Source organism: Neodiprion lecontei, chromosome 4, assembly GCF_021901455.1.
Source record: "Neodiprion lecontei isolate iyNeoLeco1 chromosome 4, iyNeoLeco1.1, whole genome shotgun sequence".
In the NCBI taxonomy this organism is placed as follows: Eukaryota; Metazoa; Arthropoda; class Insecta; order Hymenoptera; family Diprionidae; genus Neodiprion; species Neodiprion lecontei.
The window spans coordinates 15,552,100-15,572,854 of NC_060263.1; the positions used below are offsets into that span (position 1 = coordinate 15,552,100).

General features: G+C 41.0%; 1 protein-coding gene across 5 annotated transcripts in view; it reads left to right on the plus strand.

Annotated features, from left to right (window-relative positions):
• Positions 1–20,755, plus strand: part of LOC107224310 (ecdysone-induced protein 74EF) — a 123,704-nt gene that overhangs the window by 95,014 nt on the left and 7,935 nt on the right. For all 5 annotated transcript variants that reach the window (XM_046736702.1, XM_046736703.1, XM_046736701.1 and 2 more), the window contains 3 exons: positions 3,015–3,263; positions 4,604–4,771; positions 5,062–5,331. In XM_046736702.1, the coding sequence (XP_046592658.1) occupies positions 3,015–3,263; positions 4,604–4,771; positions 5,062–5,331 (687 nt within the window). The remainder of the gene's footprint in view (positions 1–3,014; positions 3,264–4,603; positions 4,772–5,061; positions 5,332–20,755) is intronic.

Consider the following 20,755-nt stretch of genomic DNA (forward strand, 5'->3'; position numbering starts at 1 on the left):
CTGGGTGATGGGCGATGGTTGATGGATGATGGGTCGGCGTAGCTCTGTGTCGATCGATAACGCGGACGTGAAAGAGGAGCACCCAGGGGACCTCGAAGACGAAGGAGAAGAAAAAGAAGTATGATCGCACTCTCACTTTTTCCCTAATTCTAGTTTTTTTTTCTTTTTTTTCTCCTTTATTCCCACCTCTGGTCATACTAGTCGCACACTTCCCGGAATTTTGCAACCAGAAGCTTAGCGCTTGTAAGCAACGCTTTTAGATACGTGCGGCGGGATATCGATCGCAAAGTGATCGAAGTGATCGATGTTGTGGTTATTGTATGATAACGCAACGTTGAAACCATCCTGGGGAAGGAAGTCGGTCTCGCTTTATAAAGAAATAGAAAGAGAGAGAAAGAGAGAGGGAGAGAGAAAGAAAAAGTGGAGAACTGGCGCAACGTTTTGCCGCAGGCGTATATTATGTGATATTTCCGAATGTCGTGGACTTGACGTAACTGAAGTTACTTTTTATTTATTTTTAGTTTTTTTCAGTTTTTTTCGTTACGTTTTTCTTTCCCTTTCGCCTTACCTTCTCGATTCTATTTTTTTCTCGAATCGATGCAGGTTGGTGGAAGAGGAAAAAAGCGGATACATATGGGTAGTATTTCTTCTTTTTTTTTTTATTTTATCCACGCACAAGAAATCTGATCCTTCACTGTGTTTAAGCATCACGCATAAGACGTCGAGCATTGGCAGATCCGAAATGACGCGGTAATGGCAGAAAAGTCTTTATCAAGCGATAGGATTCTAGGGAAAAGTGTCAATGAGAGTTTATCTCTAAAAATTGTTTATCAGAAATGTATTGAACCATCGTCGATCCGTGTAGTAATTTTTTTTTTTTTTGTTGTGTAACTCACTTATACGTTTCAGAACTTCTCGTGATTCGGCAGCTAGTATCAGCTCCATAATCTTAAAAACTCTCGACACTTGGTTATATTGACTAAATTATAGTGAAATCATATTACCATATTGTTAAATTCTATTTTTTCCGAGTCGAAGAAAGCTTTTCTTGACTTGAGTTTTACTTTTCAATTAAACCTTTAACTTTCGTTGTGTTTTTGTTGCTGGGATTTATTTTTCGTATAATATGGTGGTTTTTATATCGTATAACTGATCGACGATAAAAAAAAAAATTGTTAAAACTTAATTACGATCGAATTTATATGCGAAATTTGGCAAAAGATGAATCGACAAACCGAGAGGAAGAGAGATGAAAAAAAAAAATAAATAAAGAGATAGAATGGTATTGCTCAATGAAACTGACGCATTTTAAGCACCAGCCACCGGGAATTCCGGCCTGTGTATGTATAAGAACAACAACACAAGCTAGAACAGCGAGTCTAAGGAAGGGAGAATTATTGCATTAAAAAGAGGATTGTACATGAGTGGGTCAAGGAGAATCGCAAGCGTTGGGCTTTCACTTCCTTTACACGAGACTCTCCGACGCTGGATTGCAGCTATAATATACGTTTACTTCGTGCTCGCAAACACACACAAATGAACGAATACTCACAACCGCTTAGACGAAACGAAGCGTTTCAGCTCTCGTATGATCATTATACATATACGTAAGGGAGAGCCGTGTCAGTTGTAAGAATTTTTACAAAATATTCTCTTTTCTCGCTCATTATTCATCAATTCTGACTGGTTATTGTTTTCCCAAATTCATTGACCTTCGCGCTTACTTTTTTTTTTTTTAGTTTAATAATAAGGCTCGTTGATATTATTAAGAATCGAATTAACACTTTGTATCACAGACACATCATGGGACAATCGTATCGAAAACATTTGTTTTCTCTCGATAAACGGTTTTTTTTTCCTATTGTTACTGTAACGTGAGTAGGATACTTTTTTCTTCTTTATATCTTTATAATATATTAAATGACAACAATTTAACAAATCCGAGAAACACTTGTTGCATACAAAGAAAGCACTACCATTAGTGCAACAGATATGTGCCTATTTCATGAGAATGAAGTTGGTGAACGTTACTCTAAGGATGCGTGCTTACTCTAAATCATTACTCCGCACGTTTTTGAGATTTCTCAAATGTAGTAAGCTATGACAGACAAAACATAGTGTCATTTTGATAACCTAACCTTTTTTTTCTCATGTTTCGTTACTTTAACGTTATCAACTTCAGCCTCATCCCATTTCTTAGACTCGGTGCATCGAAGCCGTTCTTCGTTGCTCTGAGAAATACGGCTCTAAACAGATTGATCTACTCGGTTTTTTTTTTAATATCCTTTTCTTCTTGTTGTTAGTGTTTTTTTTAAATTGGCGAAGGAATAGTGTAAGGAATAAGCATGGAAAAATTAGTAGGATTTGAACAGTGTTACAAGTGACATCTACGGCTGTGTTTTGTAAACAAATAAAAATCTTCTACTCCGAATCATAACCTTCAAATTCCAACTGCGTCACTTGTATAGTCAAAGCATCTTAGTTCGAGGTAGTTCACGTCATTTATGAACAACGCTCATGGTTCGCGTACTAGACGAAAGCATAGCGGAAGGTAAATATTTACATTCGGGTTCAGAAAACAGACAATTGGACACAAGGCAAGGGGAGGATTTGCATAAATTCTGCGAAACGTTGGTGAACAAAAGCGGGACAGGTAGCTCCGTAATTGACTTGACATAGATGAGATATTATCCGCAAGATGGCGGAGTTGTCTTCACCGGTAACATTTGACACTCTGTTACCTACACGTATCGCGTCGTAAAAACATTCTTCCTCAAAAAAGCTAACCCCCCTAATATACATTATAAATATAATGTATAAAATTTTATTTCTCTCTCAACTTTCTTCGTCGTCAGAGGTTATATTTTGCATTCGGAATCATAATTATCACGCAATAACGACGAGATTCTTTTTTTTTTTCCAAGTCAGACTAAAAATAATGAAAAATTGAAAGAAGAAGCAGAAATATCGAAAATGTACTCTAACGGCTATGTCAATGTTTTCTCTAATTCCAGTCGACACGAGGGAACTTCAACCGGCACACGACACGGGGGATAAAGAGGTACTCGGATTGGCCAGCATCAAGGCGGAGCCCGGTTCGACAACCGGTGCGAGACTACTTCACGACATACTTTCTCAGCACCCCCAGCAGCATGGCATTGCCGGATTGCAGAACGGGTATGCTCGTCATTTAACCACTGCTCACGGACAGATGGGACAGCAAGGGTACTCGAATGGATCGCTCGCCACGACGAACACCCCTGGTCAGTTTATCCTCATGCATTAGTCTTGATTCAACGAATTGAGAAATGTCCAGTTGCGGTCAATGTTGTTCTTGTTGTATTTTTCTTTTTCTTTTTTTCTTTCTTTCTTTCTTTCTTCATTTTCCTTACAGCTATGACCGAAAAACATTACAGTTTTGGCCACAAAATTAATGTCAATTTTGTTCCTCTTGTAGTAAGGGAAATTTGGTGCGATCTAGTGTTACTGTAATTCTTTTATATTAATAAATCGCCGATCGCACTATTTATAGATAGATATGTTATGTTCTTCCGACTGTTTTTGCGATAATTTGATACTATCGACGTATCAGAAATCGATGATGTTTGAGGGCATATTTTCAATGGAAATAATCTAATCGACTATTACGAAGAAACAGATTTTGTGCGTCTGTACTTTATAATCGGAAAATGTACAAACATTGACCATTACTAAATTAGGCAAACTAAATTTTTTTCAGTCATTCCAGTAACGATACTCATTTTACCATAGAATTTTATCGTTATTGTAACAATGAAATTTTTCTTAGTCAAATTCTATTCTATTCTTTTTATATCCAGCCTGTGTTGCGAGACTGTGTTTTTTCTATTCCCACCTATTATATATTACACACATGCACACACACACGCACACACACATATATGTATTACATTTGGATAAACAGACGGTATTGTGACGGTTTTTTTTAATTTTATTTTTTTTTTCGTTTCATTTCAAATCCTTACGCGACACAATATCTGCGGTTTTGACAGTAACAACAATCAGTTTACGTTTACTCGTTCACTCTTTATCTTTTCTTCTTCCTGTATGATATTTCCACTCTCGTTATTCTAGAACTGGGATTCTCGGAAGTGGTATACGTGGTTTTTAATATGGCCTTAACCGTAATCGGCTTTGAGCAATTATTCTATAAATTGATGTTGTGCGCTATATTATTCGGCGTAATTTATTCTTATACAGTACTTGGAACAATTTTTTTTGTTTTTTTTTCTTTATCACCACCCTGTGCACAGAATTTTGATCGCGATGCGAATATATTCATATATTACTATTTTCATTTGAAACTATATACATGTACAATCACATTTAAATCTTCTTCCCTGTACGAATGATCCTATTTCTTTTTTTTATTCCTCAATCATTTAAGGTATACGTTTGACAGCGAGAAAAACAGTATGAAACGGAATATCCGCGATTACCGCGAGATATAATCTGTGATTTACTTATAAGATGATTTGGCTGCAACAGAGGGGTTGGGGAAAGGAAATGTGATATGTTAATAAAACTACGATTACGAAAAATTAAAATTTGTCCGTTTTCACAGGCGGTGGATCACTGCCGGCGAGTCCGGCTGACAGCGGTGTCAGCGATGTTGAATCCAGCACATCTTCAGGCGGCAACGAAGACGCTAATATGTTGCTCAAGGCGCGTCTAAATCCAAACTCGGCGCTGCAATCCACGCTGGCTTCTCATCACTCCCACTTGACGACAGGTAAGTCGAATGAACAATTTCTGCACACGTATCATCATTATCAGGAATTTTCTGGTACGAGACTAATTGGAAGAAGAAGACGATGAATATGAAGAGGAGGTCTCAAACTGTCCATAAGGAATTGGCGAAAGTAGTCGGAAGACTGCTGGAAGATGCAGAGAATTCAGCCGTCTGAAATTTAATTTCTCTCTCTATCTACCCTGTGTGATTCTTTTTTTATTTCACTGGTTGGTCCGCCGATCATACCGTATAACGCGTCCGCATTGTCGAAACTTGAATTTTGAACGCAGCTCTGGGACGATCAGCATGTCACAGTCCGGGCGTCTACCAGACGACTGCCGGTGGTTTCCTCACGCCCTCTTACCAGCATCCCCATCATCAACACGCCCCGGCCAGCTATCACCATCCGCACAGAAGTAGTCCTCCTCATCACCACCATGCCGGCAATAATCACGGCATGGGACCGGCCATGGGACCACCGCCAGGCCACCACCATCACCACCACCACCATCACCAGCACCAAAGTTTACAGCATCTTCACTACCGCCAACCACCGACACGTGAGTTGTCCTTTATCTTTATACGTTGTGTTTGCGCGGTATGTTTTAAGCTCGAATCGCTGTACCTGCGTTGTCGTTGGATAGATGATGTGAAATATCAATATCATTCACCCGCCGTTCGGAATAGCAGTTCTCAGATTCAGCGGAAAGATTTTTTTGCGACGATCGGTCTTAAAGAGAATCTTGCCGAAGCTCGTTGATACATTATTTATTCTCATCAACGTACCAGCTGTCTGTGACTTATATAGGTATAATAACCTGAAATCGGGTTTTCTCAAATTCCGACAACATATGGGTGGAAATGGATTGGAGTGTTCTTTTTTTCTCTCTTTCTTTACATCGGAGAACACGTGACCGGCTGCCAGCTGCTTATTATAGTACCCACTGTTTCGTGGCGCAATGCAAGGAGAAAAGAAAAGAAAAGAAAAGAAAACTGCATGCAACGCGTTGTGCAGGAAGTGAATCTGGGACGTCGAGAGTACATAGTCGACTTTTTTTATAGGTGTACAAAAGTACATGTAGTAGGTAGCAAACTCTCATCATCATCATCATCATCATCATCATCATCATCGTGATCATCGTCTTAGTATGCGGTAAACCTGTACCACACGTTGTAACTGGGTCACGAGCGACTCGCCGGTGATATTTTCAATCTCCGTTTGCCGCCGGTATTGTGGAATTGTATTTACCGTCTACCATGCAGCACCAGCACCAGCACCAGCAGCAGCAGAAACAGAATTGTGTACGTGTCTGTGTTTATCTGTTGCTTTCTTAAATATGTATATAAATATACACACACACAGGCACATGCATATATATATCGCAAACTTGCAACGGGTTCCCTTTCACTTAGTGATACTTCAAACGAACTCAGCAGCTCGCTAGATATAATCGCGCAGTGTTATACATATATTGTCCGGCAACTTGTGTGTCCAACAGCATTATTACTAAGTCACTGTGATCGTGTAATCGTGAAAAACTGATCGATTTCGTCACTCCCCCATTATCCCTTAACTTCCCTAGCTATACAACTCTTTTTTTTAATATTATTATTATTATTATTATTATTATTTTTTTTTTTTTATCACACTGTTGGAAAAAAAATATTACTATTTGAGAAACGAAAGAATTATTTTCGTCCTTCTGTCAATACATATATAGTGAGAAAAAACGAATGAAATATAAAGTTGTATTCCTTAAATTTATATTTAATTCGATTTATCTCACTTGTTATTACTTGTTTTCGCCTGTAGCTTCGAAACCAAAAGTTTGCCCATTTCCATTTTGGTCTCAAAAAAAAGTTTCGTGTTTTGACTAAGAATTTTTGAAAAAAATTTGAAGCAATCGATTGGGTCTATAGGTTTGATAATTGGGTTTTCGTGTTTTTCGGAGCAGTAAAATCAAACCCGTGATCCTAAAAATGTAAAACTCTGTGCAAGATGTTTCTTTTTTGGTACACTCTACACCATATTTGAAAATAACAAAAGTCGCCGATCGTGAAGGTCAGATGTAGGTCGGTTTGGGGTGGAATGCCTCATTTATGCATGCGTACAATTTTGCAGTTTTAAAACATTTTGAAAATTCAACTTAAATTATTACTGTCTGTAAGGTGTGTAACAGTTATAACCTCTCGATGCTGAATTTTCCTACGAAATTCATTATAGTTGGAAGAAATATAATTTGGTCGTCTTTAACAGGGAAAGAAAAAGAAAAATAAAAGCAAACAGCACCTTTTCACAGGCGCACGGATATACTTGTTCGCGTCTGCGTCGCGGTCGTACAACCAGTACAAGGTGGGGAAAGTCCGGAGGAGACTCGCCGTTTCCCCCTTATACCTGCAATTGATATTGTACAGGTATACAAATTACAAAATCATTATGACGCAACGCGGCTACAGCCACTTACGTACCTACTCATGGTTATTATTATACAATCCTCGCAACGGGCACATTTACACTTTTATTCTCTCTCTCTCTCTCTCTCTCTCTCTGAAGATGCCTGTATGCAATTTTAATACGCGTATATTTTCTCATGTACACCACCGGGTAGGTAACTGTATGTATCGCATGTTCTACAATATTATCATTCGCCGATTTTTTTATTTTTCACATTATGCTTTATTCGAATCCGCGTCTTACTTTCGTTTTTTTTCTTTTTCCATTTTTTTTTAACACACACATCTCTCTCTCTCTCTCTCTCTCTCTCTCTCTCTCTCTCTCTCTCTCTCTCTCTCTCTCTCTCTCTCTCTCTCTCTCTCTCTCTCTCTCTCTCTCTCTCTGTATCAGAATGTTTTTTAATGATTTCATTTCCGACACACAGACACACACACACACACACTCACACACACTCTTGGATGGATAGCATATTATTCGTTCTTGCGTATACACAAGTGTTCAGGTGTGTCGACATGAGATGTTCAAAAGTATGTGTAAATTATATAGAGGTATGCATATACGAAATTACCGCTGCTGCGTGCATCGTGTATGGTATAGAACAATTCTGTATAAACTTTGGAAAAGCTTTTGTGTGCTAATGCGATCTTTAATGTCAACGAACGAACAAGAGAACGAACGAACGAACGAACGAACGAGAGGAACTGAGACAGATAGAATTATAGAACAGAAAATTAGTGGTGAGGAGGTAAGAGAGAAACGCGACGAAGAAGAATAAGAAGACGGAACAGCAAATAATCTATACTTATTTCCGCACTATACATACCGTTTAACATCACTTGTTTCTTTTTTGTTTTTGGCACGAATTTGCCGTATGTTTTTCCATGCCGATGTAAACGCGATGCATTTATACGGTGCGTGTGTGTTTAAAAAAAAAAATAGAGAAGGAGACACGGCAACGAGCTAGAAAAAAAGAAAGGGGGGAGGGAATTTGTAAAAAAAAATAAATAAATAAATGTGACTTCTCGCGGTTGTTGCTGCCAGTGGCGTGACGGTCGCGAAGAGACGAGACGAGAGGAGACGAGAGAGAAAGAGAGAGGGATAGAAATGGATGTCCTGGTTGCCCTAGATCAAGTATTTCGCCGGTGTATTTTTAAAGCGCCGCAAGCAAGAGAGACGCGTCAGCCAGCTTTAGGTGTGTACTCTATACCTATAAACCTAAAGTTTAAATTGCCGCGAGAATAAGGCTCATGGCTCATCGCCACACGGTTTTTCACCTCTACAATTAAATGCCGCTTCTGTGCATTCGTTCGAATCTATGTCTCTCTGCGTCACATACATAAGCATATACTAATCGTTATATGTTTATACCTACGTATGTATGTACCCATTTACTTTCTGCTTGCGTATATAACTGCACACTGCGCGACGATGCTCGGTGAAAAAATAGAATAAAATTTTACCAGGCTGCTGATGCTTATACTATCGATGATGATGATGATGATGATGATGATGATGATGATGATGATGATGATGATGCTTGTACCGGTATCACAGTAATCCACGATTCATGTATACACACCTATATTAGATTATCGCGCAACGGCTGGCTAACGATAACCAATCACTTTCAACGCAATAGATATATTATAATTCGTTCTTAATTGCAATTATGGCCCGACAAAATTCCTGAATATACCCGTGAAATGAATGATATTGCTGAATCGATATTTATAGTTCGACATACGAGCGGCGTCACTTTTTATGGTATTACACATACGTTATACGAAAGCGTATAACTGCTCGAAACGAGTTACGAAAATTCTCAGCCCTAATAAAGTTATCCACGTTGCGTCGTTTATACCGTCGAAGGATCGTAGCCGCGGCCTCTGACCAAAGAAAATTGACCAATATTATACCTTGAAAAAGTGAAATCTGCGCACGAGGTGCCGCTGGTGCGGATGGTTACGCAAACGATATTATAATATTATTATTATTATTGTTGTTTTATTCGTTCGGTTGAAAATCGAACGGCGAAACTTTGCGTTAGGTGTAATAATATACGCTGACAATTATAGGTGGGGTATGTATATAAAAATAAAATTTGTCACGCGTCTTTCTAGCCGATGATAGAATATAAATATCGTGTGTTTTATAAATCGTTATCATATATGTATATTGTATATATCATGATATAATACACAGCGGCTGAATACGCGTATGATAATATTAAAACGGATCGCGTTTGTCATGGCGAAAATATGTCATTTGTTTCTTATACCGCCAATCGCACCGAGTATCAAATCTTGCATATTAATACATGCTGCTTGAATTCTCTGTAGTTGTATAATTGTTATCATACACATGCGTGAATTTCGTTTTGGACTATGTTATGTTGTCTTCGATAGGGTGCGAGACTTTTTTTTTTGCTACATTTAATTGTACGCGCACGCTATTCATGTATGCTATCAAAAATACAAACTGCAGATATATATATAGCTCGATTCTGTTTTTTTTTTCTGCTTCTTATTCATTCTTCGAGAAAATGATAAAATCTGAAATTTGTCGTTTTATGGAAGTGCAGGGTGAAAAAGTGAAAAAAGGAAAACGCGGGAGAAAAAATGAAATAATAAATAAAACACTTGGACCGGTTAAAACTTCGTACACATCTCGTTTCTTATTTAGCTACTAGAGGTATAAATATGCACGGGCTGTGTAGAAGTGTGCGCGTTATGTTCACATACCGACGTGCAACAGTTATACGATGATTGGACGGTTTAAAAATAATTGCTTTTTTCGTTTTTCCCAACAAATCCTCGTACCGAGTTTTATGTACGTAACTGAGGTGTTTGTGTGTGTGTGTTTGTTTGTGTTTACGGGAGTGGGTCTGTGTGATATGTATAAGAACACCCACTGGGTCAACGACGATACGGATAATATGTATTTATACACTCTCGCGTGATATATACATATGTATATGTATATCTGTAGTACAGGAATTTTATACAGAGAAATTTCGTCATTGCAGCAGAAGAAACAGTACAGAAATCTCTAGTCAGGCTTGCAAAAATGTTACACTTGGGGTACATTTCATTCATTTATTTATTTCTTTGTTTGTCACAGTAATTACTATACATGCGTACGTAGTTGCGGTTCAAATATTAGTAATTAGTGTAATTTGTACATGCGATGTAAGAAATTGAAAAGAAAAGTTTCTCGGACAAGGAAATTTTGAAGTATGAAAGCAGGTTGATAAGGAAGCTTAATATACATTGGAATGAATTTTTTTTTTTGCCGTTCTTTTCTCTTTTTTTTTCTTGCAAATTCGTCAATCGCTCGATGAAACGGAAGAGCTACTACTAGTGCATATACGAATGTGCGATCCAACTTCGTTTTTATTCACGCTTGAAATATCTGATAAAACAAACAGTTATAATAGTTGGGTAGATATAAAAAAAATAAAACTCGATTCGCGTTGATACTGTGTAGCAATCGTAGGTTTTTTTTTTACCCATGTTGTACAAAAGGTTGCAACATCGCGTTGCGTGCGTATACCGTGTAATAGAGATAAAGGTAATATTACGTGTATGTGTGTGTGAGCGCGCATGTGAAGAAGGAAACTGAGGAGAGGTGGTCGTCGTTTCGCGTGCAACGCCACTCGAAGAATAAGAAGAAATAAAGAAGAAGAAGAGAGGAGGAAGATGAAAGTGTGGACGGGAAGTGAGCCGAGCCGCCGCTAAGCAGGGGATAACGGGCCACGCCTTCGACCTCCCCACCGTCTCGGCGACCTAGACCTAGACCTAGACTTAGACCTAGACCCAGACCTAGACGTGGTCGTCGTCCTAGTCCTAGTCCTAGAGACCGCGCGCCGCGAGAAGCGCGAGAGAATAGCGGAGCAGCGGAAAGGAAAGGAAAGTAAGGGAAAGGAAGGGGGATACAAGCTTCGCCTCCTCCTCCTCCTCCTCCTCCTCCTCCTCCTCATCGACGTCATAGTCGTTTTATTTTCAATTCGAGCACCTATCTAGCGCGGCACAACGCGCACACAACCGCCTTCTCTACCGCATTCGCCGGGTTTTCATAGAACAGGAAATTAACAAGGATGCATCTAACGTGCAGTATAGAATTGAAGAGCTGTGGAAACAGAAATATGATACAACGAAAATTTGAAAGTGCAGCTGAAGTTCATCGAGGTGAATTTATGATCTTAGGTTTGATACATCCTTGAGGTAAGTGTACCAGTTATTGACCTTTTTTCGTTGCATCTGTTTGACCCTTAGTTCTGAAATTATCAAAAAATAAATTTATTGTCTACGACCCTCTAGCAATTGGTTTTAGTCATCGAGAAATTCGCAATTTGTGCCGTCGGTGTATAATTTTGCAATATAAAAAGGGGTCAATAATTGGGTGTAAACGTGTCAATACCTGGTACACACGTACCTTGAAGCGTGAGGAAAGGTGTGATGGATTTCCATCTTTCGTATGAATGTTTATGAAAAAAATAAATATCTGTGTGATCTCGGTTACATTGTTGCACTGCTGAGTTTCATGAGATGGGAATTTTAGAGATTTTTTTTCGCACTGCAACTGGTTGACACTATTTTAAGGTTTTAAACATGGTGGAGGATAGTCGAATGCGATTCTTGAAACGGCTTATATTTTTTTTCTCGTTTAATGTTTTATATCGTACAAAATATTAGCATTGCAGGTGCGTGCAATGTTATTTAACGAAGGCTGAATCATCACGGCGACTAACCTAACCTAACTAAGCTACATATCACATCCATACAGCTATGATAACATGTTGTTTTCAAGACTGTTTTTCAATTACCCTTCTGCACATGCTACAGCAACAAGTTACGTATACATAAACGAGTGCAATGACTTGACACCGGCATTAAACAAGAGGGTTAGTCGAAATATTCGTTGTTAATAACAAAGGAAGAGATTAATGAAAAGCGGAAACGTTCTTTGTATGCCAATCTATGATTCGCTCGCATTCGTACCTGTATGCCCAACGTTTTATGACAGAGTACCCAGTGAGACCGCAATGCCATTATTTATCAACTGATAAATGAAACTATAAATATATCCCACTCATCTTATACGCTATACGTTTTCTATTATATGCGTATGTGTAAATATGTGCTCGCTCGGTATCAACTTCCTGCACGTCTATGATTTAATTGCGTTGGGATAGGTTAGGAGCGATTTTTATTACACATCGCGTTGCATTATACCGATACATATAGGTATACGTTACATGTAACCACTTTATGCAGACACACCGTCTTCCGCAGACTCGCTTTTTATAAGTCAAGTGCCGGTTTGCATTGAACGAAATTGTGCAGCCTTCTTTTCATCGTTATTATATGTTTACATAAAATACCGTCTTCTCTTCGATTCACGCGGTATTATGTAATACAAATTCTGCCATATTTTGTATATGTGTACGTACAATAGGTATATGGTATATAGGTTTAAAAATAAATTGCGGCAATTATTTATACACGCGGTCGCGTATCTTCGTTATGCCAGATCTTTGTTTTTTGTTGCCTTCCCATTTATCTCTTATAGTATAAATATATCTCACTTTTTCAATCGTTCCTCTTCGGATCTTTTCGCACAATATTGCATTATTTTCTCGTTATTCTGTATCGCGGTCGCGGTGCATACTCTGTCTGTATATTCATAAACAATGTACGTTGCACATTATAGGTATATACGTTGCATTGCGTCTGTGAACTGGTAGCCTTTGACTTGCGGTGCTGCCGCTTCCACCATCCGGGCTGTGCATGAGTAAAAGCTGATAAAAAGAGGGAGTAAGGAAACGAAGAACGAAAAAAAAAACAGGCAAATGCGCCGTTACACGTATATCGAGCGGTATAACAAACATGCTGTGCACTGCAGTGAACGGTTGTTGTTTTCTCAATTTCCTTGTTGGTTTTTTTCCCCGGAAAATTTCTCGACGATTTTCATCTTTGCTCGAGGGATAGGAAAAGAAAGAATTCTCGCTGGGAAAATTAATAAGTAGATAGAAATTACTGAAACTTTCGCCGATATGCGGTAAACTTGTACATACATATAATACGTGCGAACTCTTAGATTGATTGTGACACATTAAAGCCAATCACTGGCAACTGTTTCCTCATGTTAATGGTGGCGTTGAATGTACCAGAATTAATCTAAGGGTTCGTACACATGGGAGCAACATTTCGCGTGTACGTATGTATCCGATGGCTTGCTTGTTTGTTTGTTTGTTTGTTGTGTGTGGAGCGTTGCACAGAGTCACGCGGCGGCGTGAACGCATACATAGGTAGATAACAAGCGGCAGTATCCGCGTCCTTCCTGGGTCTCTGCCCCCTACCGTCGACGCGTCGGCTGCTCGCCGTCAAGTAGTTTGCTGTAGGAGCAGTAGCGGAGGTATTGTGTATTTTGCTACAACGTATACGTATTATCGCGGGTCGCGACATCAGCATTAGCGCTGCAATGGCGTCGTTTTCACCCTACCTAGCCGTGCCTGTGAAGTAAAATCAACAACAACAACAGCAGCAATAATAATAATAATAATAATGATTATAAGAAAATTAACAAACACCGTTGTATACAGACGTATCCGTGTTTAATGATATTTTTTTTATTGTTATTTTACCCGTGTGCGATGTAGAAATGGAGAAAAACGTAGATTTATAGACGTACACTTGGGTACAATGAATCTGAGACGGCTAATTTTTTACACCAGACAGTTGTTTTATGTTGGCAACACAGAGAAACCTACAGCGCCATAGCCGGCCGAGCCCGAAACAAACTCAATCTCAGTAAACGTAACATAACCTTAGAATACCGCGGGGATAATGACTTGTTGGATTTAACATGTATTCTAAGGTTATATTCGACGGTCATGGGTTATGTTACGTTTATTGAGATTGAGTTTGTTTCGCGTTCGGCCGACTGTGGCGCTGTAGGTTTCTCTGTGTTGCCAACATAACTGTCTAGTGTAAAAAAAATTAGCCGTCTCAGATTCATTGTCCCCAAATGTACATACGTATGTAGGTGTTGACGTTGTCCAATGCAACCGAGTATCTACCAAACTCTTCTTCCGCGGTTGTCAACGGTCGTGCCGCATACTCCACATGTCCGTTATCATCAATAGGATAAATATCTTCCTTCATTTTGCAATGTATAGTAACATTTACTGACGGTACCATTATCCACGTCGCAGTGTACACACGCCCGCTGTGATCCTGAAACGGCCAACTTGTTGGGCAAGTCAATTAGTTGCACTGACAATGGAAAATTTCAGCCCGCAGCGCCACCGCCGGTCAGACGCGAAACCGGTTCATTCTTTGTAAACATAACTTACCCCATGACCGTCGATCGAATCTAATCCAAGAATGTTATGATTGTGAAAATTCAGGCTGTTTCACGGCTGGCCAGCGGTAAGCGCCAACGTAAGAGTCTTGTCCAAAGAATTGGCCGTTTCAGAATCACTGCGGTCGTGTGTACAGTTACATCGGCGTTGCTCTACCTATCATGCAGTTCGCGTTAATTTCTTACGCGCAATTTCGTATATGCAGTTACGATGGTTATAAATTACGTAATCGTGTGTATAAAGAAAAACAATCGGATGATCGGATGACTGGGAAATTTTCATTGTACAGTATAAAACGAGAATTAAATTGAATTCAATTTAACAAAGAAACGTACCGGTAATCGCTGCAATACATTTACATTATTATACATACAGTTGTGTTATTCAATGTTCTTCCTGTTTCGGGTCTCACACCCACACGCATAAAACGGATGACTGTAATTGCAGTGAAATTCAATTCGCGCACACTCGTATAGGAACAGTGCAACGTCGATATTCTGTATGATAGTTGAATATACCTTGCACAGGTTTATATTATACCATGTGCGGTATGCGACAGGGAAGAAGGAAAGAGGCGAGAATCACCGCGTCAAGCTTAGGAGGAAAGGATGTAGTAGCGTCAGGGTGGTTGCATTCTCTTGTGTGCAAGGCGTCATCTCGTGTCCGTGTGAATCTCTCTCTCTCTCTCTCTCGCTCGCACTCTTTCTCGCTCGATGCGTTTGTCGCGCGGTGCAGCAGGTTAGGGTGGCGGAGGAAGGTGGCTGGTATCGCGGCTTACGGAAAGAGGGAGGGAGGGAGAGGAGAGGAGAGGAGAGGAGAGGAGAGGAGAGGAGAGGAGAGGAGAGGAGAGGAGAGGAGAGGAGAGGAGAGGAGAGGAGAGGAGAGGAGAAGAGAGGAGAGGAGAGGAGAGGAGAGGAGAGGAGAGGCGAGGAGAGGAGAGGAGGGGAGGGGAGCGGAGAGGCAAGGCGGAGGTACACGTATAATGCAGTGACCTTGTCGGCGGCAATTCACCCCGTCTGTCCCTCCCCTCTTACTCCTCGCCCCGCCTCCGCCGTTACTCTCGACGATGCAGCTCTTCGTCGTTCGCCCTCCTCCCCCATCCCCCATTCTCCGTCTCTCGCTGCCTGTTGCTTGCTTGCTTGCTTCTCTGCCTGCCTGCCCCATATCCGTATGCATTGGCTTTTATACCTATACAGACGAACGCGTCATCCTGCAATGTTCCTGCTGCTGCTGCTGCTGCTGCAACGACTCGCGTGCGACGAGAGAACCAACGCGCTAGCTAGAGATATATATATATATATATATCCATAGCCATATACACATATATATACGTACACACATAGAATTGAGTGAATGTTTTTGTTGCGTGCGTGCGCAACGTGCGTTTCCCTTGCAGTTGTACATGCATGAATAAAGTCTCCGTAGTTGGAATATTATTATTGTTGTTACTATTGTTATTGCTTTTGTTATTTGTTATACCGGTACACGTGGAGGGTGCGGTACCGATTCGTGTAACTGCATAGGTATATACCGTGTATGTATGTATATATCCGATGATAGCAAGCATTACAAGAGTTTTATGCCCACCGTGTACGTATGCACGTAGCCCTCTGTTATACTTATTACTGACATTCGTGTATGCGGTTATAAATACCGCCGGTGGTGTGCCACCGTTGCACTTGTAAACTATTATACACGTCACGATCTTGGGTTGGTTATTTTTTGTTTCATTTTTTTTTTTCTGTTTCTCTATCCCTCTTTCTTTCCTTCCTCATCTTCTTTGATCCAACTTTTTCGCCCTGCCGCAGTCATACGTCTCGCTTTCTTTATCTCTCATTGTCTTTTTTTTAATCTTCTTCTTCTGTTATAGGTACACGTTATACATGCTTATACCTATCTATATTTCTCAATATGTTATCACTTGTGTATTCATGCATGTATGTACGTATGTACGTATGCATGTATGTAAACTCGTTTCTTTTCCGCTCTTCGACACTCCGATTAGGTACAGTGTTATCTTATACTATTACTTTACCCCTTCGACTGCATGTACGATACGGAGCGTGTATTTTCAAGGATTCTTCGCATATATGCGTGTAACATTATATATACCTATAAGCCGAAGATAACATGTTATACACTTGGTGCAGTTTGTGGTAACGTGATATAAAGAATTTGCGAAAACATATAACAATATCTGCATCATGCGGGGGGGGGGGGGGGGGCGACGTGTTATGGCTGCGCTGAGACGATTTATGTCTTATCGGTTTCGGTTCTTATTCGCATTTCGAAATGCCGAAGAGGAAAGTATATGCTTTCGTTGGTATTATATACAATTTATACACCGCGCTGCGATCATTCGCGTACGCTCATCGGAAAAAATAATAAACCAAGTTGGCTAATAGAATAGGAAAATTATATGAAACTGTTGTCTGATGCAACTATTTAATTAGATAAGATAATCATACGATAGAAGATATTTTACCTTACCAATGTGTGTGTGTGTGTGTGTGTAATATTGGAGGATGTAGAACGTCCATCTTTACAGATACAAGCTCTGTGTACATTATTGTAACGTATGCGGATAAAGAGGGTTGCGCTGCGGGGCTGTTTGACTGTGTGCCTGTGTGTATGTGGGTACAAAATAACTCGTTTCCGGCTCCCCGCGCCGAGCGATAGAGCCGAGCAGACAAGCGTTTATGTGGGACACACAGAGGAAGAGGATTTTAGCTCTCTGCGATCCTCGTTCCGTGCTGCAAAACTGCAAGCGAAAATAGTATACCTATATAAGCACGGTTTGCCGCTGCTGCTGTTGCTGCTGCCGCCGCCGCACTTGATCGTTTCTTGCTCGCGGTCTCCGGCAAAAGAGAAGGAGAATAAGAAGAGGAGAAGGAAGAAGGGGAAGAGGAGGCGAGATCGCGACCTGCAGTAGTAGGCCGCCGCGAAGCGCACCAAGTTTTCTAAATATAATACTCGAAGCGATCGCTGCGCCGCTCCGCGACAGCTTTTTATTGTACTTCTTGTACACCCTAGGCTTCTTCATCTTCTTCTTCTTCTTCTTGGTCTCCTTCTTCTTATGCAGCCTCGCAGCGTGCGCCGAGCCGCTAACGCACTGGTTCGTCCACTCGATGCATGACGACGACGTCGTGCGTATAATCTACCGCCGCACTGGTATGCCGATCCAACCTAGACCCAGAATGCTATCCTAGACCTAGTCAAGAGTTGGCTCCGAGTGGGGAGAGGAGAGGATAGCATAGGACAGGAGTGAAGTGGAGTGGAGCGGGATGGAATTGAATGGAATGGAATGAAATGGAATGGAATGGAATGGAATGGAATTAGAGAGGGTTAGATGAGTAGCACAGCAATGCTGCAACGGTTATCTCGGTTAGTGCAACGCTATCGGATAAAGTAACCATGTCACTTTTGCTCATACACACGCACACATCTCTGGTTATTTGCCTAAGTGTTCAGCGTGTACCCTCGCTTCCGCATGCATTGTGTGTACAACGTTAGCTCGCGTATTATACGCATACACGATATCTACTGTATAACAAGCAAATTGCGACGAGAGATGATGCGTTATACACACGTACAGGCATGCATACCTTCCCATATCGTATGTCGTATTCATCCGCGCGCGATGCGGAAGTGGGTGAGGCCGGAATCTAGTACGGTATTATACGTATGGCTTTGCGCGACGATTTCTCACCTCGTGTTATAGGTTCGTCGATTTTGTCGCTATGATATGCTTGTTATACACTTCCGTGTTTTTTTTTTGGGGGGGGGGGGGGAGGGTTTCAAACAAATCCTCTTCTTTCCCCCGATGGGATGGACAGTTTAATATTGCAACGACGGTTGTAATTTTCGATGCTAGGATCATTTGTGTAAATGTGTAGAACTATATTAATTCATACTCAATAATGATTGTCATGTATATAAAAAATTCGTTCTCACATATATATAATAATCTCGATAACGTGTAATATCACATTTGAGTTTCGTGGGCTTATAGCTCTTTTCCTTCTCTGCATTATAACTCCGCGCTGTTCAGGTCTTGATGCGATGGGTATAACGTGTGAGGAAAAACGTATGGTTATTTCTCAATTTCCTTTTTACGTGCAGTACCTGCTTACATGGTCATCCGTTGTATTGCAGAGAGAGAGAGAGAGAGATAGATAGATAGAGCGGAAGGATTTGTTTCTCTATATTGAATGTAAAGACAAGAAGAAATTCTACAACGGATGATATTGTAATTGTCAATATTGTCGTGGCGGCCGTTTCCGTACACCGCAAATATTGTCTTCCGCATCAAGCGAACGGCTATATCCATAGTATGTATAATGTATAACATGACCGTATATCCGAGCAGTTAAAATCCGCGATAATGTAGAAAGAGGAGTGCATAACGTGACGTTGTGCATGAGCGCAGAGGAAGACACCGAATCGAGTCGTCGGAGTTGAGCCGCGATGCCGCTGCTGCAGGGTTAAAGATAGTGCCTAAGGCAGTAGGGTATACCCCCTACGAAATGAGATGAGGAGAGAGTTAACGAGGATGAAGACCGCGAAAGAGAGAGAGGGAGAGAGAGAGAAATGTAGAGAAAGAGTAAGAGTGCATGCATGTACGCGTTATATGCGCCGATGCGCAGGGATGGAGGGGGGGGGGGGAGCTAAGCAGTCAGCGAGCTGCAGCAGGCAGTGCGAGCAACGCGAGGAGAGAAGTGAAGAGGAGAGAAGTGAAGAGAAGAGAAGGGTAGAGAAGAGAAGAGAAGAGAAGCGTGCAGCGGAGACGGCGAGGAGGCAGAGGATAGAGCAGTTAAGTCGAGAGTCTGTCGGTCAGTGACTGCCTGACTTTCCCGCCACGACTGAAGGTCAACCCGCCCCCCCCCCATTCTTCCTTCTCTCTCTCTCTCTCTTTCTCCCTCGGTCTCCCAGGGCTCTCCGCCCGGAGTGCATCTCCGAGCTGTGCAACTCGGCTCCGAGTGCAGTTAAATCTAAACTCATATTTATTATTTATAGTCTGGGCGGGGGTTATTGTACACGCCTGTGCGCCCTAGGCCAATAGGACAGAATCTCCTCATTGCCTAGGCCAAGTGCATCATGTGCATGCATTTCTCTCTGGCAGTGCACCGTATCGCGCGGTAGATATACTATTATTCTCACTTTCGTTTCTATAACAAACGCGATTGTGATTCCCATCGCTATATTATTATATGCTATATATATATACACACACACACACATGGCTTATGTTATACACCGATTCTCTTCCCTTTCGTTATAGGCATACGTACGTGCAGTGCATATAATATCCAAGTATATAATGTGTAATGTAGAGGTGCAATAACGAAGCGGCCAATCTCGATGGATCGGTCAATGCGCGTGCGTGTATGTAAATAACCCGATAAAGCTTTGCTCGCGATGCGACTCGACACGCCATTCCGTCAACCCCTCGCTTGCCACTTCTGTTCATCATCATCATCATCATCATCGTCGTCGTCGTCGTCGTCGTCCTCCTAGTCTCGGCTCGGTTCACGGCAGCGAAACCTTGCCAATCGGGGTACGATCCGCTCTGATAAAAAGAGTCGCAATATTATCCTTGAACGTTGACCCCCTCAACGCTGTTCGCTGTTTCGCAATCACGCATGCCTCGTATCGTATATTGCAGTACATATATATCCTGGATTATGTACGCATACAAGCGTACGTAATATACGTGTATGTGTTTACTTCTGCCTCGGCAATGCAGGCCTTTTATCAGCTTGCGCTCTCTATCTACCCTCATTCAAATTTCGGCAAAATTTGTGTAATCAAACGATATGGATGCAGGATGATCCGCACCAATGCAGTGATTTTTCTTTGTCAATTTTTTCTTCGATATTAAACCACTTCGTTTTCATTTCGTCGAATGCGTTGTCTTTTCTCTTTTTCTTTTCCTTTGCTTTTCTTTTATGTATCATACATACGCATGTATCGACACAGATACTGTATATATTTCAATAATCATGCATGTATTTTATACATTTATACATACACATGTGTATTCGGTATATTTTTAGTCGGCGACAATAGACCGTGTTACGGGTCACACCTGAAAAATTCAGTGAGTCTGCACTCACCGTCAACCTACGTCGTCTGCGCGTCTATCACTATGTTTACGTGCATC